Genomic DNA, 27,840 nt, shown 5'->3' with positions numbered 1-27,840 from the left:
TGCTCGCTTGCTCTTCTTTTCCTTTTGTAAGATAAAAGGTGATGCAGGCCACATCCCAGGGAAACTCCCTTACATTGGATCAGGACTGTGACAGGAGTAAGGGTGTTGCATCCCACCTTAATACTTTCTCATTAACATAACAAACATAACTTAATCCTCTTTAACATAACCTAATCTTGCCTCATTAACCACAGGCAGAAGTTAGGATTTACAACACATCACAAAATGGAGGATAATCACACAATACTGGGAATAATGGCCTAGTCAAGTTGACACATATTTCTGGGGGACACAATTCAATCCATGATACAAGCTATTTTCTTTTTTTCTCAGGCACATAACTAGAATATCTTTGCCAGCTTTCTTTACAGTTAGGTGAGGTTTTGTGACTGGGTAACAGCCCAGTGGTATGTAGACAGAATAATGTATGCTACTTCCAGACCTGGCCCATAAAACCCTCCCATACTCAAAACTCTCCTTCCCCATCTACTGACTAAGTGGAGAGGACCATGGACCTAAAGGAGCCACAGACAGAGGAAGCATGGATCCCTGAATGAGCATGCATAAGGTCACCCATTGAACACTCACATTGAACTACTACATGAGCAAAAATCAAAATTATCTTGCCATTAAGATTTGGGGGTTGTTTATTAAATCAGGCAACTTTAACTAATGCTCTGAGCAGCCTTATATTATAAGTTGGCAGCTTCCTACTCCATCTACCATGCATATAATTTTTTGTTAACTCAATGACTGAATAAACACTCTTCTATATGCTGTCACATCCATCTTCAAAAACTCAAGAGTTTGTACACATTCTCTTCTACTTCATGCTCACCCACTCTTTCATGGGTAACTGCAGGTGGATGGTCTCATACACACATTTGTACCCGCCCACAAAAAGATAACAATTCAGGGGAGATTCTAATGCCCCATGGAAGACAGAACACAACTATGTACCTTTAATTCGCAGCAAGCAAAATCGAGGCCAGACATAAGAATTTCTAAATTATAGAGGTCATATAAATCAACAATCCACAAATGAAAGTCATGAAATCTGTACCTCAAAGATCTTGGATGAGGAGTCTACCTATCAAAGTTTTGCTGGAGAAGTAGTTATTATCATTAAAACTTGGAGACTAACACCTTTAATTCTCCCAGTGGGGGCTGGCAGACAAATCTCCAATTCAGAAACTCTGCCCAACTCCAGGTCACCTTCACCAAGCTCAGATAGTACTGAGTTCATTACTCTCTGGTCACGTGACAGTGCAGTGAGCCCAGCAATAGCTGGCAGAGGTGGTGATGATGAGCAGAGAGAGTATTCACCATAGAGACCCCCCAAGCAATGTGTTTTCTCTAGCTAGCCCTGGTTCACAGTAATGCTTGTCAGTGACTTCCACATGAAAAACAGATGGAAGGGGGGAAAACCTATAAAAGCAAATTCATTTTGAAATGTATATAGGTCTAAATATTTTTAACTTTTCTACTGAGTGAACTAACTAAATTAGAAATTATCTTTACAGTGATTTATTATGGCAACAATCCACTCACCACCCTCAATGACAGGCACAGGACTATATTGCCCTAATAGCTTCTACAAGACTGATGAGGAAGGGTTAAATTTCAAATCTGCCTTATAGGATAACTAGGTTTATACATACTCAGGAACTCCTATACATCCTTTTTCTATTTCTGGGATATGGTGAGACACTCTGAAACCTTAAAGGCATATTATAATAGAGCCATATTGTATTATGTTTCGTGGGGAAAATATTACTGATATTTTAGTAGTGCAGCTATCCATTTTTCTTATTTAAAGAAAAATCTAGTTTGATTCCTTCAGAGTAGTCAGGATATATAAAAGAAATAATAATTCACCATCCCTAGAATTATTATGTTTTCATTTATAAAGATTTTATTTGAGATTTTTATTCATATACTCCAATGAAATAATGCAATTCTGCAGAGTTCTTTTTCTTGGATGGTTGTATTTTAATAATAATAAAGTAATATAATAAGCATACCCTGTCTCCTCTTGATGAAAATATCAAGATTTATTTACTAAATAAATACATATTCAGTAATGGATCTGTGCTTAGTAATGTTTAAAAGAAAAGTTTTCTGGATCAGATATCAATTACTTTAACGCTTAGTTGGATACAGTTATATTTTGTCCTTCCAATGCAGTTTAACTCCCAAGAGTAAATATGTATGTTCAGATAAATAATATATTGTTTTAAAATAAACTTTTAAAAATGGCTATCCACTGAAATTTATAACCTTGTTCTTGTCCAGTCATCATTTATCAGTAAGGATAATACATTCTTAGGTTCTCTAAAACATGAAGTTAAAATTCCTCATTTTTTTTCTTCTTAAAAATATAATTTTATCATAATCAAGAGATTTCAAGATCAGACTATCTTCCTCTTTGTAAGAAGTTTTCTCAAATGGAAAAAGTCATAGAATTAAAAAGCCTGCATCCCCATTATTGTTATAAAAGTGCTACAGCCGGGTTGGTTATAAAGATGGTAAGTCATCTCATGTTGTACCCCAGAATTCTTGTTAGAATCAGAGACTCATTTCCAAAATAAAGAAATCCCTCATAGATGGAGCTGAAGTCACTTTTCTTAAATATTAAAATGCTGGTCTCCCCAATGGGAGGTGTTTTGTTCTGGCATCACACTGTCTAATGGAAATAACAGTTCCCAGGTAGCAATTCGTCTTTCCTTTGCAGATGCAGGTTGCAGCACCCTTAGTCACTAGTCTTCATGGTCTACTGCCTCTTGCCTTCTACAATCACATTTCTCCTGGACTCCCGGAAACTGTGATGCATTGTGCTTAGCTTATTTTCTTATGGGACCTGACTGAAGGCAAACAGGGTTGCCTTTAAAGAAACACCAGTCAATAAGGTGCAAACAGTTAATGTGCTCAGCTGCTAACAGAAAGATTGGAGATTTGAGTCCACCCAGACGTGTCTTGGAAGAAAGGCTTGGTGATCTACTTCTGAAAAATCAGCCATTGAAAACCCTATGGAGCACGGTTCTAATATTACACACATGGGGTTGCCATAAGTCGGAATCAACTTGACAGCAACTGAAAAATAGAAATCTTTACTGCAGCCTCTCAAGAAAAAAAAAACAGTGGATTGGGGTGGTTGAAATGTGGTACCCAGCAGGGAGCAGGTATCATAGGTATTGGACAGAGCTGAACTGCCCCATAGGGTTTCCAAGAAGCAGCTGGTGGATTCAAACTGCCAGCCTTTTGATTAGCAGCCTTAACTCCTAACCACTATGCCACCATGGTTCCATCATGTCCATAAACCAAAAACCTGTTGCCGTCGAGTTGATTCCAACTCATAGCGACCCTATAGGACAGAGCAAAACTGCCCTATAGGGCTTCTGAGGAGCGGCTGGTGGATTTCAACTGCCAACCTTTTGGTTAGCAGCTGAGCTCTTAACCACTATGCCACCAGGGTTCTCTTATGTCCATTATATCCATCATGCTCAGGAAACCCTTGTAAAACATATTTACATGGCACTTTCCCTCAAAGTCTCTTTTCCCACTCTAAACTCTCCAGATTACAAAAAAGAAAAAAAAAAAGGCCAATTGCCCTTGAGTTGATTCCAACTCATGTTGACTCCATGAGTGCAGAGTGGAACTAATCCATAGGGTTTTCAAGGCTGTGACCTTTCAGAAGCAGTTTGCCAGGCCTTTCTTCCAGGATGCCTCTGGGTGGGTTTTAACTGCCAATCTTCTGGCTAGCAGTCAAGCACTTAACTGTCTGCACCACCCAGGAACTACTGCTTTCCAGACTGTCCCCCAGATTTATTTCCTCGTGAATAGACTTGCTCCCTATCCAGTGTAAATCTTGGCAGCCTCACCAGCTTTTCAGGTTCTTACCCATGACCAGTTACCCCAAGCTGCATAATAAAGCCCCATGACTACTCCAGAACTCAGCTGGTAAGGAAGTAGTGAGGTGAATACTTGTATGCTAACATTTTATTTTTCCTGAAGCACTTACTTGTCTAATTTAGCATCTCTGTAATATTATGTATAGCTAATCACCAGGCACTGCCATCTAATAAATCATGTAGCTCACCATTAAAATCCCTAAAGATTAAGCTCCCAATCATACAAAATAATGTCTCTACTTTCTCAACTTTAAATTACACAAGTCAGTTTTGCACAGAATTATGTTGTTGTTGTTATGTGCTGTCAAGTAGGTTCCAACTCATAGCGACCCTATAGGACAGAGTAGTAGAACTGCTCCCATAGGGTTTCCAAGGAGAGGCTGGTGGATTCGAACTGTCGAGCTTTTGGTTATCAGCCCAGCTCTTAACCATTGGGCCACCAGGGCTCCTTGCACAGAATTAGCAATGTCTGTTTTGTGGTGTGGAGCTCTGGTGGTGCAGTGGTTAAGCGTTTGGCTGCTAACCAAAAGGTTAGGAGTTCAAACCCACCAGCCACTCCTTGGAAACCCTATGGGGGTAGTTCCACTCTGTCCTATAGGGTTGCTATGAGTCAGAATCCACTTGACAGCAATGGGTTTGGCTTTGGTTTTTTATTTTGTGGTATTACTATTTTTTGTTAGCTTTTCATCTTCAGCATTTGCATCCTATTTATTTTCTCTTGAATAGTGGGGTCATAGTTAGCCTACATCTTATGGACAAGATCATGTCTTGATGACCCTGTGGTCCACACAGAATCACTAAATGGAGCCCTATCCAATCCATTATTTGCTTGCTTTTATTTGTTTTTAAAAAAGCATTTCTATTGTAAAGTATTACATATATAAGCGATGCATAAAACAAATGTACAGCTTAGCTATTTATTATAGAGCAGACACTAACTCAATAAAAATGAAACATTGCCAACTCCCCAAACACCCTCAACTTGCCCCTTTCCAATCCCAAACCACTCCCTACTCCCAACCAATTCATAATAATTACTCCCTTACTTTTCTTAATAGCGTTATCACCTAACTATACATTTCTAAACTCTACATTTTAGTTTGCCTCCTTTGGAACATCATAAATATGAAGTCAGAGAGCAGATATTCCTTTGTATCTGGTTCCTTTTGCTCAATATGTGGTTACAAAATTCATCCATGTTACAGATAGCACTGTTGTGGTTTGTTAGTTGTCGTAGAGTAGATTCTGACTCGAGGCAAACCCACGTGTGCAGAGTAGAACTGCTCTACAGAGGTTTCAAGGTTGTGACCTTTTGGAAGCAGATAGCCAAGCCTGTCTTCCGAGGCATCTCTGAGTGGTTTCGAACCACCAACATTTTGGCTAGTAGTCAAGTGCTTAACCGTTTGCACCACCCAAGAAGTCCACAAATAGCATTAGTTGGTTTATTTTCATTTCATTCTACTATATGAATATTCCAGAATTTATATATATATTCTACTGGTGGTGAACCCTTGAGTTGTTTCTAGTTGGTGGCTATTACACATAATGCCATTAGGAATATTCTTACTTATGCTTCCTGTTGTAAATGTGCACACATTTCTTTAAGATACATACCTGGGAGTAGAATTTCTGGGTCAAAGAATATATATATCATCAACTTTTAGCAGATAATGCCACACTGATTTTCAATAAGACGTACCAATTTAAACTTCCTCAGTCATAGTATGATAGTAAATTGTGTGACAATGGTAGATTTCATATATCACTGGGGAAATTTAATTTGTTCCCAATTATAAAAAGAAAGCTTTTTAACTTAAACTATTAAATGTGGTATTTGCTTTAGGATTTTTGTAGATACCCTTTATTAGATTAGCAAACTATTCCCAGTTTTCTAAGTTTTTTTCATCTTTTTCCCTGCTTTTTTAAAAACATTTATTGTTGTTGTCGCTATTGTTGTTAGGTGCCATCAAGTCGGTTCCAACTCATAGCGACCCTGTGCACCACAGAACGAAACACTGCCCCGTCCTGCACCACGCTCACAGTCATTGTTATGCTTGAGCCCACTGTTGCAGCCACTGTGTCAATCCATCTCTCTGAGGGTCTTCCTCTTTTTCGCTGAGCCTGTACTTTACCAAGCATGATGTCCTTCTCCAGGGACTGGTCCCTCCTGATGACATGTCCAAAGTACATAAGACACAGTCTCGTCCTTCTTCTTTCTAAGGAGCATTCTGGAAACTTTTATAGAGATGATTATATGACTTTTCTCCTTGAATCTGTTAATGTGACAAATTATATTGATCGGTTTTTAAACTTTAAACCAAATTTGCCTTCCTGACATAAACCTGATTGTTTATGATAGGTTGTTCTTTTTATAAATTGCTGGATGAATTTGCTAATATTTTGTTTGGGATTTTTGCATCCATGGTCATAAGTGAGACTGGCCCAGTTACTTCTGGCTCCCCTCTACTCCTAGGGTGCAGACCCGACTGTCCCTTACCCTCATCCGATCTCAGACTCTGAACGTTGTCCACCTAAAGCACTGGCACCCTCTCAGCCACTTTTTCCAGAACAGAAGTGTCCCCTGGGCAAAATCACCCCCGAATGCTGGGCTCACCACTTTAGACATCTCTCCTCTACATCTCTGCTAAGTAATTCTTCACCATTTTGTTACTTCTGTGATTTCCCTTAGAAAGATCTACTTTTTATATTCCTTCTAGGGGTTTTAGTTGTCTTGAACAGGAGGGTTAGTCCAAATTATCTAATCAGGCATTACTAGGACTCAGAAGTCTTTATTTTTAATTATGTGATATTTCAAATTTACTAAAGCATATAAAGAATAATATAATGAACACCTGTAAAATTACTACCTCATTTAAGAAATAAAACTTTACAAGTTGAAGCTCCCAGGGTTTTGTGGATCTCACTTTCTTCCCTTCTCTCCAGAGGTGATCACAACCATGGATTTTATGTCCATCATTCTTATACATACCTTTCTGCTTTTACTATACACATACATGCATATATATATACATGTAACATTAAATGATATGTACAATCATCCTCCAAGTTTTTCAAATTCATATACATGGTATTTTTACTATTTGCGTACTCCTGCAAGTTTCTTTCATTGTTCAATATCATCCATGTTTCTACGATAAGCTCTAATTCATTTATTTTCAATGTTTAGGCGAATTTATGACAATTTATATATGAAATCTGACATTGCTATTTATTTAGGTTGTTTCCAGTGTTTTGTTATTATAAGCAAGGCTGGTATGAACATTCTTGTATAAACTGTCATCTGCATATGTGCAAGAGAGTCTCTGTTACTACTAATGAGTAGAATTAATTTTTGTGTTTTAAAGCGCAAGCGTCTTCAGCTTGTTAGACATTGCCAGATTCCTCCAGTCCCCAATTCTTTCTATTCTTTCATTTAAGAATTTTAACTGGACATTTGTTACTTCCACTCATTCTCTGCTCCATGTCTCTGAAGCTGTGTATTACATTTTCCATCTCTTTGTCTCTCGGTAATGCATTCTGTAATATTCTCAGATCTATATTTTCGTTGTTTTTTTAGTTGTGTCTAGATTGCTCTTTCACATATTCATCAATAATTTAATTCTAATAATTGTGCTTTTCACTCTTAGATGTTCCTCTTAGATCTTTTTCAAACAAATCTTTTTATTTATTTACTTACTTTGGCATCTTGTTTCCTTCTCGTGTTATTTATTACATTTTTGTACTTTAATCACACATTTTATATTCTGTAAATAATGTTGCTATTTGTCAAGATCTGGAAATGTAATTCTGCTGTTTGTTGTTTTGCCATCTCTCACTCATTATAGCTTGTGTCTCTGCGTGTTTTTCACTCTTGAGGGTAAGGCCTTGTTCTGTGAGAATCCTGCGCAGCCTCAGATGATTTTGCATCATTCCAAAGAAGATCTGTATCTGGGTTTTTTTCCACATACCATAGAGTTCTACCAATTAGAGCGACTTTATTTCTAGACTTGAGATTTCCTAGACCACTCAGGTAGTGTCAACTCAAACCTCACCCCATATGCCTAGAGTTAAAATTCCCAGAGGAAAAAAAAGTCTACGTTGAGCCCCAGACAAGCCAGACAAGTTTATTTTACTAACTCTCTTTGTTAAAGGCTGGCTTTTTTTATCTCTATCATTTCACTGGTACCCAATCTCACTTTCATTTAAAAATATACCATGTTGTATTGTAATTGACTTTTTTACTTGTAATTATTGTAATTGACTCTTTACCTAATTATTGTAATTGACTCTTTACTCTTCACTGCATTCAGCAAATGGTAAGAAACATCATGGCATTCATTGTCTTACCATTTTATCCTTAATGCCTAACACATATTTGTAGACTATAGGAAGGTGGGGCTGTAATATTTGTCAGGTAAATTAGCTAATCAATTCTTCATCTAAATCATATATCTCATTAAGCTTATTTCTAATATTTTATCATTTTGTTACTATTATGGATCAAACTATAGTATATATTTTATTATACCTGTATATTTTCTTTGAATTTTTTTGAATCTTATATATGTTTATATTAATCATGTGTATTTTCTTTTTTGGTACCTCACTGAACTCTTATGTATACTAATATAAACCAAAAACCAAACCCATTGCCATTAAGTTAATTCCAACTCAGAGCGACCCTATAGGACAGAGTAGAACTGCCCCATATGGTTTCCAAGAAGAAGATGGTGGATTCAAACTGCCAACCTTTGGGTTAGCAGCCATAGCACACTATAGCTCTTAACCACCATACCATGAGGACTCCTATACTAATATAGTTTCCATTTATCCTCTTAGATTTTCTACATAAACAACCACTTATTCTTAAGTAGTGATAATTTGTTTCCTTCATTCCCTGTATTTGTATCCCTCATTATTATTTTAAGTTCTACTGCTTTGATCTGAATGTCCAAAGCTATAGAGAATAAAAATAGCTGCTTTATTTCTGAGTTTAACAGGAGTAAAACAGATTAACAGTAGCTTCATCTAATAGTGAATAGTAATGTCTAATACCTAATAATCAAGATATCTCTTCTTTTAGACTTCCATATATAAGCAACATTTCATCAAGCCCTAAATCAAAGCCTTGCTGACTTTCAAAATGTATGTTAGCTACAAGACATTACTGAGTCATTACCATAAGATCATTTGCTTGTGAATCATGATAATTCATGAATAACAATAATTTTTGTTCATGATAATTGTGATAATTATTTATTAATGATCCTCAATAATTGGGCTTATTAAATGAAAATCTGTAGCACTCCTAAACCAATTTCAACAGAAAGCAAAATAGAAAGTATCTGATCTCAGGAAAAGACATAGCTATACTTCTCTTTGGGGGTAAGATTGTTTTTACCTTAGGAGTCTTGTAAATAAGATAGCTGATCCTCTTCTAGAAAGTATACAGGATATTATAAAATACACTTTGTATACTAATCTCACTTCTGGCTTCGTTGTCTGTGTCCCACTTTTCCTTTTGGTCTGTTTTCCTCAAAAACCAATTTACATTTTTCTTATCTCATATGTATTTATGGAAGGCAAGTTATATCACTTCCAGAGCAAAGTAAGATATAAACACAAGTAAATATATCACCAGCCCAAATCGTTAGAAAAATTAAGATTCTGAAGTTATAGTAGGCTTCTATTTTTCATTCTTAAGTTAACAGTCTAAAAGTCACTTTCTGTGAGCTGTAGAACCTAACCAAAAGTGTGGGAAAGAAGTATGACATAAATCCGAGAAAAAACTATCTTAAACAATTATTACTTTTTTAATTGTCTCATAAATTTAAGTTTAGTTATTAATGATAATAATGATATCACCAAGATGTACTTGATTTTGCTAAGTTTGGTTTGGCTGTAAAAATTAACAATTCCCAATTCTCAATCTATTATTTTTCTTAAATAAGAAACACATTCTCCCCAGGTAGTCAACTCAAAGGATTTATGGCTATCTTAAAAGCAGCTATAATATTTTAAGGATCTCATATTATTTGTAGATATACTGAACTACTAGCTAACTCTCTGTATCAGGAATATTTTGGTTTGAACTGGTGAGAATCACAGCTCAAACTGACTTCAGTATATTTAAGTTTTAAAGGGGAGTGGGTAGAAGGTGTGGAACACATTGGTTTATGTAACTGAAGGTCCACAGGTGGGACCGTCCTTAAGTACAACTTGATCCAACAGTTCATACACCACTTTTCACTGCTGCTGTATTTTCCATGAAGTTGGGTTTATTCTCAAACTCTACTGGGTATTCCACTACCTGTGTCATGCTAAGCTCTTGGATGTGATAGCAAAATGCTCAAATGCTGTTGCAAATCTCAAATCACACTGTCAGAACAGAGAGTGCCTCTTCCACACAATTTGGGCACCTCACTCTTTCTCTTAGCCCAGATTGCTTCATATGCTTATGATTGAACCAATAGCTGGGGTGGAGGGAACATCATGGATTGATTGGTTTAAGTTAATCAGGTCTCACTTTGGGTGCACATGAGGACTGAAGGAATTCCCCAAGGGAAACAAAAGGGGAAGGACTGCTAGGTAGCCAACCAATGAATGTTCACTCCAACCCTCATATAGGGCAGTTCCGAAAAAAACAAACCATCAAGTGGATTCCAACACACAGCAACCCTATAGGACAGGGTAGAACTGTCTCATAGGGTTTCTAAGACTGTAAATCTTACAAGTAGATTGCCACATCTTTCTCCCAGGGAACAGCTGGTGGGTTTACTAGTGCTTAATCACTGAGCCACCAGGGCACCTTATAGTGCAGTTATACAACAGTTTATTGGAATTACAGCAATATCGTATTCACTGATACCAAACCCATTGCCATCGAATCAATTCTGACTCACAGCAACCTTATAGGACAGAGTAGAACTGCCCCATAGTGTTCCCAAGGCTGTAAATCTTACGGAAGCAGACTGACACATCTTTCTGCAGCTGAACGCTGGTAAATTCGAACCACTGACCTTTCGGTTAGCAGGCGAGAGCTTAACCACTGTGCCAACAGAGCTCCTTTATTTCACTGATAGTGAGCCTCATGTATATTAAAGAAAATAGCCATATCTTTAACATCTGTATTGTCTCAAATCTACTTTGGTGGGAGTGGGGTTAAGGAACTTCAATGTAATAAAGCCCAGAATAAAAAATCAAATACAGCTAACACTTTGGAATCAATCAGAATTCCAAGTGAAATGAGAAGTAAAATTCCAAGTAAAATTCTGTGGGATTATTTGTTTTTCTGACTTTGGATATGGGTTATCAGAGGAAGCTTAATACACAAAGATTAATCTTGGAGGAGTAGACCAGCAGCCTAAAGTGAAAATAGGATTCCTAGGAACGGAAACTGATTTTTCCATTTGCATCTGTAATTCTGAAATTGTAATGAAGGTCAAAGGGAAAAATATAATTTATTTTGCAAAGAGTCAAATGTATAAATCAAAATAAGCTATCTATGTTTTTAAAAGTGAAAATCATTTTATTATTTATCGGGGGCAATAATGATAACTTTGCTGCAAAGTTACTGCCTTTTGCTATTTTCTTGCTGATGTGAATTTGTGGATAACTTCCAAGATAGAAGCATTGGCATAAAAAAGAGTGCAAGATAAAACTCAGAGAATGATTGGGAAAGGAGTGATGGCAAAGTGCTGGCATAATGAAGATACTGTAGGAGCTAAACTCTGAAACCAATCAATAAAAAGAAGTCACATAAAACTTCCACAGTCCCATCTCATACTGAATTGGGACCTTTAGAAATGAGATTTTCTCTAACCCAAAATGTCAGAACACTTCGTTATGGACAAAGGGCATGCAAATGGCGGGGATATCAGAAGATAAAGAAGGAAATTAAACTTACAGAAAGGTAATGATAGAACACTAATAAATTTGCATACTATCCAAGAGTTTCAAAATCTCTATGACTTTTTTAAAAAATTGCTTTGAAAAATTTATTTACAATCTGTTGATTGTGGTTATGATGAGGTGTCCAATAGAAAATACTGATAATGATGGCATCTGTTTCGCACTTTACTTCCAGAGACGTCAAATTTCATTTTATGGATATTTGACTTTATATCAAATAATGCTATCCTTCATATATAGAGAGATGAGTCTATTGATTTACAATATATATTGTATGTTTTTGCAGATGCTTTTCTAGTACTTCCGACAGTTTCACTCTCTCTATTAATCCAATCTTCCTTTGTGACTAAGAGTCCATATTTTCCAGAAAACAAGCTGCAGAAGAGTACAATCTGACTGTGAAGTTGATTTTTTTCATACCGGAAAAGCTGCTCTATTCATTTGGGCATCCTCTCCACTGAATTACCAAGTATGAATATTTCACCTCACTTACCCTTCATAAGATGAACAGAACACACTTAGGGTATAGGTAAAGTGAAGAACAAAGATTACGCACCATTTTTTTTTTCTATGTTTAGTGACAGAGAAAATAAATAGTATCCCAGAAGCTCTGAACATTTTAGTAGTCTTGTTTTTTTTGGTTCTTATTTAGAGCATTAGAAGTTCAGGATTTGGAAAAGTTTGTTTTTAGATTCAATTAAAGTGTTGGTTGAGCACCTGCTAGATGCTTGGAACATAACTTGGAGATGATGCCTTCAAGAGGATTAAAACTTCTTAGGGAGATAAGACATGCCCCATGAAATATTAGAAGATTTACTCTGGAGTGAATGGTGTAGATATGATTTAAGAGCCTGAAGGGGAAATACTGAAATATTCAGGAAAACTTTCATGGAGAAAGGTGGGACTTAAATTATGCACAGCTAAAAGCATAGTCTCCTGGTGTGGGAAAACAGAATCCTTTTAGGATTTAGGAAGGAAAACCACCAAATGAATTTATGGAAACCCTGGTGGTGTAGTGGTTAAGAGCTATAGCTGCTAACCAAAGGTCCACAGTTTGAATCCACTAGGTGTTCCTTGGAAACACTATGGGGCAGTTAGTTCTACCCTGTCCTACAGGGTTACTATGGGTTAGAATCGACTTGATGGCAACAGGTCTGGGTTTTGGTGTTTTGTGTTTTTGTTTTTTTTTAAAGCATAGTAATTGAATAAAGGGAAAGTGAGAAGAATAGGTGGGTGTTTGTGCAAGAAAAAGCACAAACAAAGGCTCATAGGCAGGAATGAGTGCAGGTTGACGCAGCTTAGTGAAATCAGCAGAGCTGATGATAAAGGTTTGTACTGGAGAAAAAGAAGGAATTGGGATGAATTGTGAAGCAGAGGCACACAGTTGAGAGCCTTAAATACCAGGAAAGGAGAAGTCACTGAAGTTCCTGAGGAAGGATGTGACAATGACAAAGACGATATTCCAGAAACAGTAAGTGGGTGGTGGCACAGAGGTGCAACTGGTGTGAAATGACACTGGTGGCAGTGAGACTGGTTGGGAAATTCTTTCTGTAATTCACTGCCACCAGTATCAGAAGAAGACAGAAAAGTCAACAATGGCTTCAAAATTTTAAGCAAGAATAACTGGGTTATTTGAATAAATGGCTCTCTCTGTAATATATAGGTGAAAAATGGGGAAGAGGGAACATGGTTGCTGTGTTTTCTGTAACTTTTGGAATGATGAACAAATAGAAATGTCTCAGTAGACATTTGGAAATGCTGTGCTTGAATTCGGTGAAAAATTTCAAGCAGGACTATAGCTTTGATCCCAATCTTTTTGTTAGAAGTAATGGCTAAATCCACAAAAACAGAAAAATTTTCCAAGGGTAAATGTACGAAGGAGACAGCTTTGAGGAGCACTGAATGAGGAGGTAGGAAGGAATTACTATGGTGTATGTGTGTGTGTGTGTGTATAAGAAAGACAGACAGAGGCCAACTCTTCAGACAAGATTAGACTGGACTATGGGACATAAAATGATACTCGTAATGAGTGTGCTTCTCAGCTCAAGTAGATACATGAAACTAAATAGGTAGCTCCTGTCCAGAGGCGAGATGAGAAGGCAGAGAGGGTCAGGAGCTGGTTGAATGGACACGGGAAATCTGGGGCGGAAAGGAAGAGTGTGCCGTCACAGTATAGGGAGAGCAACTAGGGTCACATAACAATGTATGTATAGATTTTTGTATGAGAGACTAACTTGAATTGTAAACTTTCACTTAAAGCACAACAATAAAAAAATAAAGAAAGATAGACAAACAGAAAGACAAGAGACTGTCACTGAACTCTAGAGACATGATTTTAAGAAGAGGGGGCAACAGTGTAAAGAGGTCAGAGAGCATAAATACCTGAGGATTTGAAAATTGGTCAGTTCTAGCCTTTTTAGCACAAGAAGACTCCTGATAAAGCGAAAACTGTTTAACTTTTTTTTTTTTTTTTGGCTGAGACTTAGAAGACATCTTTCAACTGGGCAAAAAGAATTGAATGATTATGTTTCTGCAAGAAGAAATTCAATCTGCATAATCTATCTTTGATATTATTTTTAAAAGCATCCGCTTCCCTAATGGTAAAAATTTGTAACTGCGTCATACCTGCAGACTGATTTTTTAATAATAAATTCAGTCATAGTTGTCTAAATTTCATTTTCAACTGCAATAAATTGTAAAGGAATGCATTAAAGGATTCATTTCTCCCAAATTTTCTTCTGACATGACAGGAGAAAAGAAGATATTTTTTAATCAATTCCGCTTTCCTACCAAAGGACAATGTAATCTGGTTAACTTTCACATCTATCTGAGGCACCGGGTTCTTCGGACTTAGGTAGAGGTTTATGAGCACAAAACTGAGAGCAATTAGCACTCAAATTAATGTTACATGAGATCAACATCTGGCAAGTGTGTCATCATTTTGGGTCATAGATCACCTTATAGGCTAAATGTTCATACAATTGCAATTTACTCTGCATACAAATGGAAGAAGAATACGTCAAAAGAATTTTTTTTCTAAATTTAACAGCATGTATGTAGGGGGCTCTCACATTTTAAAACTTTGACTGGAAGTTAACAATGGATCAAACACCCATAGGATGAAACATATAGGATCAAAAGAGACAGAAAATACTTCTTTTTTACAAACATATTTTATAATAATTAGCTATAGTGCTAATATTAGTTTTTTCTAATCCATCTGCCCGCAGTAGTGCCAGTCTCCTCTTTATCCACCAAATAGTTAAGGGCAAGAAGAGGTCAAACTTTCAAAGTCTTTATGTTATTTATATAGTAGAGCCTTCAAACACCTGGCTAGTTTTGGCAATAGTACGAGCCGTGCAAGAAAATGCCAAATTCTGAGATGCCTCCTGCAACCCACTGCAAACACCAGTTGATACACAACACACCCTAATCTGAACATCAGGACTGTGGAGCCCCTCGCATCACTGTAATGTAGGTCTTAAAATCTTAAGGTTCACTGCAAGGAATCCTCTCTGCACTGGAAGCAGCTGCTGATAGAATTCTTCAAGGGACCTGGGATCCAGGGGGTTATATACTGACAAGTCTTTGTAGACAGAATGCTCAGAAAGTCCATGAAGCCTACCTCGCACTCATTCAAGGGTCTTCTGGACTTCCAGAGTTATCCAGGAACCCAAGGACCTCCTAGTAGGACAGCCCCAAACATCATCTCTAGCTTCTCTAGCATGTGCAAGAGGTTAGAGAGCAAAATCCAGTGAAAGAGTAAACTACAGCCAGGAGATACACACCCTCTCCTGCCCGCTATCCCCAGAGCACAGCAATTCCTGTAAATACCACAATTTAGAAATGCCAAAATCTTATATCGTGCTAAAGGACAGCCACAATCCAAAGAAATCTGATGACTATACATCAGAGGGGTTACCTAGAGTCCTTTTTATTTTTACTCAGTTTCTTTTTCACATAATCAAGTTTCTGGGAACTTCAGTAAGACTGGTGAACCCTTCTCTTATTTTAGGGAGTAATGTAGTATTAGGTTGGAAACAAAGGGTATGTTTGTGATTATCTGCTGCAGATTTCAAAAGCAAAGAAACTTCCTGCACTTCTGACACAGAAATGCAGAAATCATATTTTTATCTTGTTTATAGAAATGACAGATGAGGGAAACCCTCAGTGGGATGGATTGACATAATAGCTACAACAATGGACTCAAACATACCGACAATCATGAAGATGGTGCAGGAAGGGGCAATATTTTGTTCTGTTGTATGTAAGGTCACCATGAGTCTGAGCCTACTGGTCAGCTACTAACAAAAACTACAGAGAAATGAGCCATCCTTAAAAAAAATAAAGCATGTTGTAATGTAAACACCAACTAAATAGGCACCTATACTGTAATCCACATGTTAAAGTGCTTAAAAGTTACCCTGCTAGTTCTGAGAACTCTGGGCTTTGCTGTACTTTTCTAGATAGAGAGTAATGGATGTTCTAGCTGGAATTCTGCCTGGTAAAGCTGTCCATTTACTAACATTTTCAAGCTCCTGTAACACATTTTCCATTGATTTTCATAGCCATCCTACATTGTTATGGGAGCAGTTTTGAGAGGTAAGACTTTGTACTTTGGAGTCCAGCTGTCTGACTTTCAATTCTGGCAGCCCCATTTGCTCATTGTGTAATTTGGGCAAGTTTTTAACCTCTTGAAGCTCCAGTTTTACCATCTGTAAGGTGGGCCTAAGAATGTGCCCTGCACCACAAGGTTATTGAAGGAAAAATATGATCTTGATAATGTTTATGCACAAAAGTAATACCAGATACATTTAAGTTCTAATTGATATTAAGAGATTGTTTTTATTGTTAGCTGCTGTGAAGTCAGCTCTGACTCATGGCCACTTCATGCACAACACAACAAAACATTGCCCAGTCCTGCACCATCTTCACAATCAATCATTGGCATAATCGAATCCATTGTTGCTACCACTGTGTATTTTGAGTGCCTTCCAACCTAGGGGGCTCATCTTCCAGCACTTTATTGGACAATATTCTGTTGTGATCCATAGGGTTTTTATTGGCTAATTTTGGAAGTAGATTGCCAGGCCTTTCTTCCTAGTCTGTCTTAGTCTGGAAGCTCTGCTGAATCCTGTCCACCATGGGTGACCCTGCTGGTATTTGAAATACCAATGGCGTAGTTTCCAGCATCATAGTAACATGCAAACCACCACAGTAGGGCAAATTGACAGTCAGGTGGTGGATTAAGGGATTACCTAATTACCAAAGAAAGACAAAAGCATGTTTAGTATAGTATCTGGTCTGTGTTTAGTGTGTAAAAGACATTTTAACTGTTTAAATATTCAGCATGTATTTTCACTCTCTATTTAACAGAAATGTGCTATTTGATTTAACCAAAATTTGCCAAATAATTTACTGTAGTGCTCTTCAGACTGTGTTTTGAAGAATCCAGGTTCTGTGGAGGTGCTCAAGGCAGCTACTGCATGTGGGGTATAGAATGGAGTACAGTGGTGAGGATGGGGGTCAGTGTTCCAGGCTGTAAGCAGAGCAGCTCTACTTATCGGCTTTAAATATTGACTTCTGGGTAAATTTTAGTTCGAACAAAGAGTCGTGCAGCTAAAAGGAAGGGGGGCGGGGTGGACACTCATGATTTACTGTGTCTATTATTTTTTAAAGGAATATTAAAGGTAAATAGTGAGGGATATATTTGAGCCATTCCATTTGAGTTCTGATTCAATGTTAAAAATTGACTTTTAACTAAGTCATAATTCAAGAATATTTGAGATTTCACCCTTTCCCCTTTCTGGCAATGTTACGCAGGGAGGGCTCGTTTAAACCACTCTGTTCATCATCCTTCATTGGATAAGTCTATTACAACACACCAAAGCTTTGTTACTCAAAATGGAAATGAATTAAGTGAATCTGGCCTCCAAGACCCCAGGGCTGACATTCGTGCCTATCCCAAGAGCAAACCAGAGCCAAACAAGCCTGAAGCAGAGTACAGTGGTTAGGCCTGTAGTCTCTGGCGTCAGACTGCCTGGGTGGGACTCCTGCTTCACCCACCCACAGGCGGTGTGCTTTCCAAATTACTTCCCATCTGTGTGCCTTGACTTCCTATCCGTAAAATGGGAACAATAACATCAATCTTGTAAAGTTGCTGTAAGGCTTTAAAAACACAGTATTTTGTGTACACACAAAACCCTTAGAACAGGGACAAGAAGAAAGTGCTCAGGAAACATTAGTTCCTAAGGTCATTAAGAACTAAGTTTGTTTCAGAACCATTTTTGTGACCCTTGAATTATTTCCAACTCTAATTATAAAAGTCAGTGCATTTATTATATTAAATTTCCTTCTGTAACTATAGGAAGGATGTCAATTAAATTATTTAGCCTTATATTTTAATTCTCACTTGGTAATCTCTCTTTTCTTCCACATGATATTATTTTCTTAAATCTTAAGCTATGAACAGAAAACTCAAATTTTCTTGAAAAGAATCTTACAAAAAAATATCACGCCTGCAAACTGGTCCTGAATTGTCTATTGTTTTGAAGATGGGGAAAGGAGACCACATAATCTAGCCATGTTTTATTACCAGGTTTTCTGTATGTTTAAATTTCAAAGAAAAATACAAAAGATGAAATATGATTTTGATATTTAACCTTTTGGTACACATAATTTTACTTTGTACTTCTAATGTACATATTGATCATTTTTTTCCAAGTCCCACTCACAAAATCTAGAAGAAAAAATACTCTGAAAATAATAAAACAATAACAAAACTTCATAGTTCTTTTTCTGTCATATTGCAGATCTACAAGGACTCCATGTGTTGCCTCAGACAGCTGACTGGTCGTCTTTTCCTCCCCAACAATATCTCTTGACTCTTGGGTTCAAAAACAAAGAAGATGGGAAATTTTTGGAAAAAATATCAAGTAGGAAGTTGCCAACATTTACTGGTAAATCACCTGGACTTATTATCTTCCAGGACTGCTATAAGGCAGGAATTGTGTCCTATTCATCTAGTCTTATTCATCACAAGACCTCACATATAGTAGGGCCTGGACCTCAAAAGGAGCCCTGGTGGCATAATGGTTAAGAGTTCAGCTGCTAACCAAAAGTCAGCAGTTCGAATCCATCAGCCACTCCTTAGAAACCCTATAGGGCTGTTCTACTCTGTCCTACAGGGTTGCTATGAGTTGGAAGTAACGCGATGGCAACAAGTTTGGACCTCATTGTTTGGTGGGTTATAGTAAACTCCTTCTAATCTTCTTTTGGATTAGTTAACAATACCTGGGATTCTAATTGCATGAAAGCCTTCCCCCAACACCAAAGACAGTCGGGGAGTGCCCACCCCTCTCACTCCAACCATCTCATCTCAACCACCACCCCACCAGAGCCTAATCATAAGACACTCAAAGAATACAAGCTTTTGTCATCTTTAATTAAACAAATATAGAAGAAAAGTATAACAAAATTATCATATGAAATAAAAAATATAGCCAATGGCAAGCTTAAATCACCTGGATTATCTGCTATTGTATTAAAAGTATCTGTTCCACTCTTCTTATGCAATTAGCCAAGAGTTTAGGTCTCCTGAAGAGTATTACAGTTAAATGGTGACCAATAATTCTAGTTGAAAACTTCAAAAATTCAAAAAAATATACACACAGAGTTGAGGGCTCAAACTTATGGGCTGAATTCACAACCAGGTTAAATTTATTGCTTCAGCTCTACCCACATAATTATGGATTTGTGTTTTGTCTGGCGATGTATCCTCTGAGGCTTATCTCAGCTTCGAGCTACATTCAAAGTCAATGGTATCTGCACACTTGAATAATACCTGGGAGGAACGAGACAAGAATCAGACACATTTATGACAACATTTTCTTACAGCTCAGGAAAAACATACTCTGCAGAGATAGGTGAATTGTTATAGGCTGTCTCTTAGATCTCTCAATCAGGAAACACAGCACCATGAATAAATGATAGTTCTCTAAAGGGCAACGTCTCTCTGCCCTTCTCCTCCTAGAGCTTTCATTGTTACACATATGGTCTGGGGATGGGACTAGCTTCTATACTAAAGATTTCGTATCTATTAACATTGAGATATCTGTTTATAGCTTCCAAAAGAAAACGTTTTGAATAGGCGGTCTGGAAAAAACAGTATAAAAGTTTATTGTTACAATTTTTAGAACACAAAATGCCCTTCGGTCTGCTGACCAGAGATGACACCGTGAGACACATGGAGACAATGGGGAAGCACATCTTGCCAATACTGGATTTTATCAGAAGCACCCAATTAAATGTAGGTATATGAGACTTTCATATTTGCCTAATGTACCAATATTAGAGAATTCTAGAAGTATGAAAAGTGTATGGTGCAAATATTGCAAGTATTGGAGGATTTCAGAAACACTTACAGTAAATCTCACGTGCAAAACCAAGCAGATTTTAGCTAATGATTTTATTCCTTTTATATTTTAAAACATATTACAATGCCATGCTTTGCAATTTGCAGCATTTATTAAGCTAGTGTCTATTTAAAGAGAGTTTTCTTTATGCCTTCCTGATGCCTAATCCCAGGGTGTAGTAAATTTCTCATTTCAAATCAATAACAAAATTTTAGCTAGTACAATGTTTTCCCTATTTCATGTATTGTGCCATTGCATATAACCATCTCGTTACCTACAGAAGAATTTAGAACTTTCCAAACTAGTAGTTCCTCCACACGACACTGATAAATTGGTTGCTACTCTAAACACTGCCAACGGGTCTTTGTATACTCTGAAGGCAAATTATCTAATCTCTTTCTACGATCCAGAAAAGATGTGCCTTTCCTACTTTTCAGTCTTCAAAAGCTCAAAATAAAACCTGAATTATACTGTGCAATTTTACAAAATTTAAACCATGGTGCTAAAGTAGATAAAGAGAACTTCTCATTAACAAGCTATAAGGCTGCAGATTTCCCCTTTTAATATTTTTTCAAAAGGCCTTTAAATTGTAAAATTTTAAGTATTATCTTGTGCCTTTTGCATTACATCATTGATTTGATGTGCTTACCCTACAAGAGTAACAGAGAGGGTCATCACAAACAGCTGCTTAACATCTGATCAGCAGTTTATCTGCTCAATAACATTATTCAGCATTTTCAAAAAGCTGCACAACCCCTAATCTATTTGCATGATTTATAAATCTATGCATTACAAACACAAGAGCACATTTCTACTGATTTTCCATAAAACTCCCTTATCCCTACGATTTTGCTCCATTCAACTATCTCTCTTACAGATGTCTATTAATAATAAATCCATCTCATTCTCTCTACTTCAAATTTTGAGCCCCGTTCTTTCATTCACCTGTCCTAACACCTCAGACACACACACACACACACACACACACACACACACACCAACCTTCCCATCCTAAATGTGGACCCACACACATTATCACTGTCATCGTCAGGCCTTTACCAGCAGAGGAAGCTTCGCTAGCAGGAACGATCACCAGGCAGTATTATTTCATCTCATCTGAATATGGTTGGCCCAGCAGAGCCAGTGTGCTGGGTGTGAGGGAGGTGATCTGCCTGCACCCAGGCTCACCTTGTTTCTTGTCAGGTAACTGACCATGTTGTCTGGTCATCGTCTGATGCGGGCTCAGATCTCACAGTGGGAGAACAGATTGGCCTATCTGAGCAGTAGGCATTATTTAATGTTCTTAACTCATTTTCTCCTCACCTCTCAGAGGGCATTCTGGCCACTTGGAAATTTGTTTACGTGTGTGTATTTATCTGTCTATAAAGATGACTTAAAACCCACAAGTAACGAGATTCTTAGCATCTAATTCATAACTTCTTTAGAATGAGTCTCAGTATCACTTTGCTAACACTTTGCTCACAAAGAATTTCATCATTTCTCTATGTCTGCTTCTCTGGGAAAGAACAGTTTTTGGAAGATTGTCTTAAAGAGCTTTAATGGGATTGAAGCTAGTGAGCATGAAGGGTTCCAGGGACCACAAGTATATCCAAACGTTGGCCTCCCAGCTTCTTATTACATGCCCCGCCACAGCATCATAAAGCAGGATTGAATAAAATTGACTGCAAAGGTAACCTAGCTTAATGAAGCAAGCAATGAACTGGTGACTAGAAATTATTCCTATATGGTACCATTAACTGTGAGCAAGCAGCCCTCAATAGTGTTTTTAAGATCCTCTGAATTTTTTTTTTCCTTGTCAGTTGTCAAATACCATCCACTTTAATGATTATGTGTTGTATTGTCCTCATTATTTGTTACCCTAACTTGTGACACCTCTAGGTGAAGACTTGGGCCCGAGGCTGCGCTATAGCTATGTACTTCTACTTAGGGCGTGTCCCTTAACCTATGAGTTATTTGTTGTTTTTAGTTGGTTGATTGGTTGGTTTTTTTGTTTGTTTGTTTGTTTTCTCATTTGGAAAATGGGGCTGATATCGGCCAGGCCCACCTCTCAGAGTTGATGTAAGACCAAAAGCATATAATCCATGTTAAAGTACTTTGTAAAATATTACAAATTTTAGAAGTTTGAACTACTTGAATTAGTTTGTTTGCTTTGACAGATTGTTTTATTGACCTTTCTTTTTCTTTATATGAGTTATATAGTTTGAAATTACATATTCGCCTTCTAAGATGGAGACTGGGCTAGTGTCCTGTGGATTTAAATTCTTTCTTTAGCAGTGATCACTGATTTGCTCAGATCCACTCACATAGACAGGACTGGAAGGGTCATCCCAGCCATGGAGTAGATCTACTGCCCACAACAGGGCTGGCCTCAGGACTTCTGTCTCATTAACAACAGGATACAACCAGGAGCTAACCAGCCCCCACGTGTGTTGGAAGAACAGAACAGATATCCAGATCACCTCCATTAGAAAACAGTGACTGGTATCTTATCTGAAGAACTTTAGATTTTTCAATCATCCTTCACACTGGTGATTGAGACAGGATTTTACTCTTCCACTAGGGTAAAGAGTTGTCGCTTTGAAACATCCACATTTTCATCCAGGCCTAATGGCTGAGAAATACACTTTGTGTCATATATGTTCAGAGTTTTTTAATTCATTTTGGCAATGTTCCCGAATGGAAATTCCTCTGCAATATGAAATTAGAATGCATTAAAACTTCAGCATTCGTAATAGCAGGACACCCAAAAGATAATATTAGTGCTTAACATAATACAATGACCAGAATCAGTTATGCAATTTTTTTAAGTATTATCACATTTATTTAGTCACATAAATGATAAGTATGTAGATTTCTAAACGATTATTTAGATGATGCCAAGGATTCTCATATTCTATCCCCTAGACATATTGAAAAACTAATCTATCTACCCTGTTGGCACAGTGGCTAAGAGCTTGGCTGCTAACCAAAAATGGTCAGCAGTTCGAATCTTCCAGCCACTCCTTGGAAACCCTATCAGGCAATTCTACTCTGTCCTACAGGGTCGCTATGAGTTGGAATCGACTCAATGGCAATGAGTTTGTTTTTGTTTTTGTTTTCTTTTTCTGCGGGGGGTGGTGTTGTAAATAACAAGTTTATAATATCTACCTAGTATCTTTAATTAGAAAAAAAGTTAACTTTGCAGTATACTCAATTATAATATTGTAAGAAATTTTTAATTGGTTGTTCCTATTTTCAATTTTCCTCCATCAAATAAGAACACAGGTTTTTGTTCTCCACAAATTATATATAAAGAGATAGTACAGCAATTCACCTTCAGTAGGAGCATAATAAATACACGTAAAATGACTAAAAAAAATTTAAAGCTAACAAATCACTCTTGCTTCCAAAATTTCTGGAATATTCTATAGTCAAGAAATTTTCTTAAATCAAACATATTAGAAAAAAAGGGTAGTCCTGGTTATTGCTTGGGTGCTGACTGTGTGCAGGAAGTTTCACTTAGTGGCTGGGGAGCAGAGAATGCATGTATCTGTGTAAACTCTACAGTTTCAAAAGTGTTTTCCCTCATGTTATCTCATTGTATCCTCACAACTTGATGACATTGTGTCACCTGTGTTTTACCAATGGAGAAACTGTGGCTTGGAGCAGTGATCCATTCTTGCCCGCACAGCTAGGGAAAGGAGAGCTAGGATTCAAAATAAGAGCTTTCGAATATTGGGCCCAGTATCGGTATAAACAGTGTGTACTCATCTACTAACCTAAAGGCTGGTAGTTCGAACCCACCCAGTGGTACCATGGAAAAAAGGTCTGGCAATCTGTTTCTGTAAAGATTACAGCCAAGAAAACCTACGAAACAGTTCTACTCTGTAGCCATGAGTTAGAATCAACTCAACATCAATGTGTTTGGGTTTTGTTGTTGCTGTTGCTGTTGCTGTTTTGCTTTTTTATTCTTTCACTACAACACAGTGCATTCTTTGAAATAAAACTATGATCCTTGCTGGAAGCAAAACATACATAAAACAACATGGGACTGATTCCATAGCTAGATTCAGTAAAAAATGAACATATAAGTGAATGAGTCAGACTCAGAAAGTTAATTGTGAAAAGCTTCCTCGAGAATATGAATTTTCACCTCTTACCAGGAGGTGGTAGACACAGTTGATGAAGGAGACAAAGACATTTCCAGTATGAATGAACCCCTGGTATGAAGGAAGTGTCTATGTCTCAGGCAGTGATTCCCTTTACACTTCTCACACCAGTCCTTAGCTTTATATATTGCTCCGTTAGACACACAACACAGAGCCAAACAAGAAAGATTATGGACTTTTAGAATTATAATCGAAAATAATATACCACCTTCCCACCTGGTGGCTTCTAATCCCACTGAACAGCCAACCCCATTCAACCTGCAGTCTAGCTCTAGCGGAAAAAAAAAGTTTTCCTTTCTGAATTTTTTGTCCTAAGTATTTCACATGCCACTGAATGGCTTTGTGCTTTTCCATCCATTAACTTTATTAGCTGCTGTCAGTTTCAAACCTTACGTACTGTGCTTCCTGGGCTAAATGTAAAGGGTTAAAATAATAAAATCTCTTACATGCATGAAGCCTCCTTCACAGGCTGACTTGCCAAACAATGACCTAACTAACCATGTTTTTAGTACCTCATTAATTTTACTTTTAATTTCCTCCAAGTGAAGCATAAAAAATATTTACATATGCACATTTGAAATGAACAATAATATGTTTCCAATTCCTTTTTTTTTCAATCAATGTTTCTATATGTTATGTCAAATGGAAATACATTCCAAACACCTGGGCTCTGCTTTTCAGTGGTATTATATAGTGTCCCTTATTTGCCAAAGCTTTATCCATACCTGCTATTAAATCTAGGCAATTCTCTGACTGAAGCCTTCATTTGAACTTGCTATTTACCTAACCTTCATTGCACCGGATGAGGATTTAGCTTCGATCTTGGCCACTTTATTACACTCTCTCCAGCAATTAAAGAGCCATTTGATTGCTCCTGGAGTCTTATTGGGAGGGCTATTTCCCTTTAGATTTAACCCATGCTACCATTAGATATCTAAGCTAATCCCTTCATTTTTTATTATTTTCTTTATTTCATTAAAGCAGCAGCATTAAAACGTCCCTCCTGGCACTACATATTAGTTTTTCTTTTTCCCTTTGCTTTTCAAAAATCCCTATCTTGTATAGATTAAGTATTAATCTATAGTTTCCTGATAACCAAAACGCATTCAGCTGGGGGCAGGGGACGGCTGGGTGACTATTAGTAGTCAACTGTATTCCTTCCCTAGTGTCTTATTCATATGGAGCATTTCCTGTTTTGTTATGCATCCAGCAATCAAGCTAACAAAGCATTGTTGCCTTCCACGATTTTTATTTTCCCAACGTTTTGGAAAATTACACTGATAAATTCTGTTCCTGTGCAGGCTGCAGTTGTTTCTGCTCTTTGGAGTTGAGTCACTACACCACTTTCCTACAACCAGCACCACTGTTTATTTTAAAGAAGGACAAAGGAAGCAATTTTTCTTCAGAATGAACAATGTTTCTCCTCCAACTCGCTTTCCTCTATTTGACAGAACCCCATTGTTTAGCTGCATGTTTAAACTGAATGGGCAGACAAGCTCTTTCATCAGCTCGAGGAAAGAATCCCAAATCCCCCATTTGCAATCATCACTCCTATAGGCTTATAGATTTTCAGATAAATGATTAATCAGAAAGAACAAATTAGCATGAATAGGACATTAGTTCAGTGGCATAGACAGGTGTTGGGAAGAAATGCAGAAAGTAAAATGCAATGGTGCTCAGCCTTCATTTATTTCCAAGACTCCAGCTTTCTAATGACCAATAACTTCTCGCGAGGTAAATTTCAGAAAAAAAAAAAAAAAAGTTACCATTGAGTCATTTCCAACTCATGGAGACCCCATGTGTGTCAGAGTAGAACTGCTCCATAAAGTTTTCAATGACTGATTTTTTGGAAGGACGTTTAGGCCTTTTTTCCTAGGGATCTCTGGGTAGACTCAAACCTCCAACCCTCTGGTTAGCAGTTGAGAGCATTAACGGTTTATACTACCCAGGGACTGAGAAGTTCAGATGCTGTTCAGTAACACTAGTTTCTAACAATTTTCTCTTTAGAGGAATTTCTCTCTTGAGAAAGAGAAATCATATGTCTGGACTCCACATTCTCTAATTTCGGGAAGAACTTCTGTTTTACAAGTATGCAAAACAAAATCAGGCCTTGTTAAGATACTAAGCTTTCAAGTAGTGGCTTGTTCTCAAGCTTCTGTGTTGAAAAGAATATTGAGGTTGGGGGAGAACCTGGATAAAATTTATATATCTAGAGTTCCGACAAAATGGCGCTCTAGGCAGAAGCACCACGCTGTCCCTCCACAGCAAAGATCTGAAAAACTAAGCCAAACAGAGAATACAACAATCCTGAAACCCTAAAACATCAAATGAAGAGATAAAGAACTCAGCCAAGCACCAGACGGAGAAAACTGACAGAGAACGGAGAGCGAGGAGAAATTCATGCAGAGGTCCCCTACCAGCTAACGCAGTGCAGATCCATCATCTTGGACTCCTATCGGAGACCAGCAAACGGGGGTATAAGAAAGCAGCCTCACGGAGCGTCCAGCGGGAGACAAAATAACCTGTAATTTGCAGTGTGCGCTTTCACACCCCCCACCCCTCTTCGCCCCGGATTGGCCTCCTTTGCTTCCCGCAGCCACGGTCTCTTGACCGGGAAGTGCTGGCTGCTTAGATTCCACACACCCGAGTGGGCGGCTCTCTGGGTGCCATTCGTTGGCTGCTAGTGTTGCTTTTTTTTTCTGCTTCTTTTGATTTCTCACTTGCCTCTCGCCACGTCCCCCTCCTTTCATTTGAGTCCCTGGCTCCGTGTGCCATCTTTGCTTCTTCCTGAGGGGCTGCAGAGCGCCGGCAATTTCTGATATACGCTTTCCCACTCTCTACCCTTCTTCACCCACACTCAACCTCCTCTGCTTCCCACAAACACAGTCTCTTGTCCAGAAACACCAGCCCGCACTAGCTGGCTCTCTGAGTGCCATTTCTTGGCTGCTAGTGTTGCTTTTTTTTCCCCCTCCTTCTTTTGATTTCTTGCTTGCCTCTCGCTGCGTCCCCCTCCTTTCGCTCGAGTGCCTGGCTCCGTGTGCCATCTTTGCTTCTTCCTGAGGGGCTGCGGAGCTCCATTCGAGTGTGGAGCAGCTTCCCGGTCTGGGCTACCGCGCTGGTTGGATCCCGGGGCTTTTGTTCATTTGTTCATTTTGAATTGTTTGTTTTCTTTTCCTTTTCTTGAGATGGGAGCCCTTTCTGGCCAGGCGGAGCTGCGTGGCAAGGAACTCCCCTTCAGCTTCTACAGATGTGCAGAGGGATCCCTGAGAGCATTTCTTTTCTCGTTGGTTTTCTTTTTTCTGTTTTTTTGGGGGGCTGTTCTTGTTCTTTTTTTTTTTAATTTGTTTTGTTTTCTTTTCCCTCTTTTTCCCTTTTTGTCTTTCTTCATTGCTCAGTTTCTCATCTCTCTATATCTTCCTTCTCTTTCTGATCCCT

The 27,840-nt window shown here is 37.9% G+C and overlaps 1 protein-coding gene across 1 annotated transcript in view; it reads left to right on the top strand.

The window, feature by feature from the left end:
• Positions 1-27,840, top strand: part of SPATA16 (spermatogenesis associated 16) — a 284,660-nt gene that overhangs the window by 198,860 nt on the left and 57,960 nt on the right. The window contains exons 6-7 of the mRNA XM_004383491.1: positions 18,635-18,781; positions 20,018-20,134. Coding sequence (XP_004383548.1) covers positions 18,635-18,781; positions 20,018-20,134 — 264 coding nt within the window. The remainder of the gene's footprint in view (positions 1-18,634; positions 18,782-20,017; positions 20,135-27,840) is intronic.

Source organism: Trichechus manatus, unplaced genomic scaffold (assembly GCF_000243295.1).
Source record: "Trichechus manatus latirostris isolate Lorelei unplaced genomic scaffold, TriManLat1.0 scaffold00110, whole genome shotgun sequence".
Lineage (NCBI taxonomy): Eukaryota > Metazoa > Chordata > Mammalia > Sirenia > Trichechidae > Trichechus > Trichechus manatus.
The sequence above is the reverse complement of the archived record's forward strand: the minus strand, read 5'-3'. Positions and strand labels throughout refer to the sequence as shown.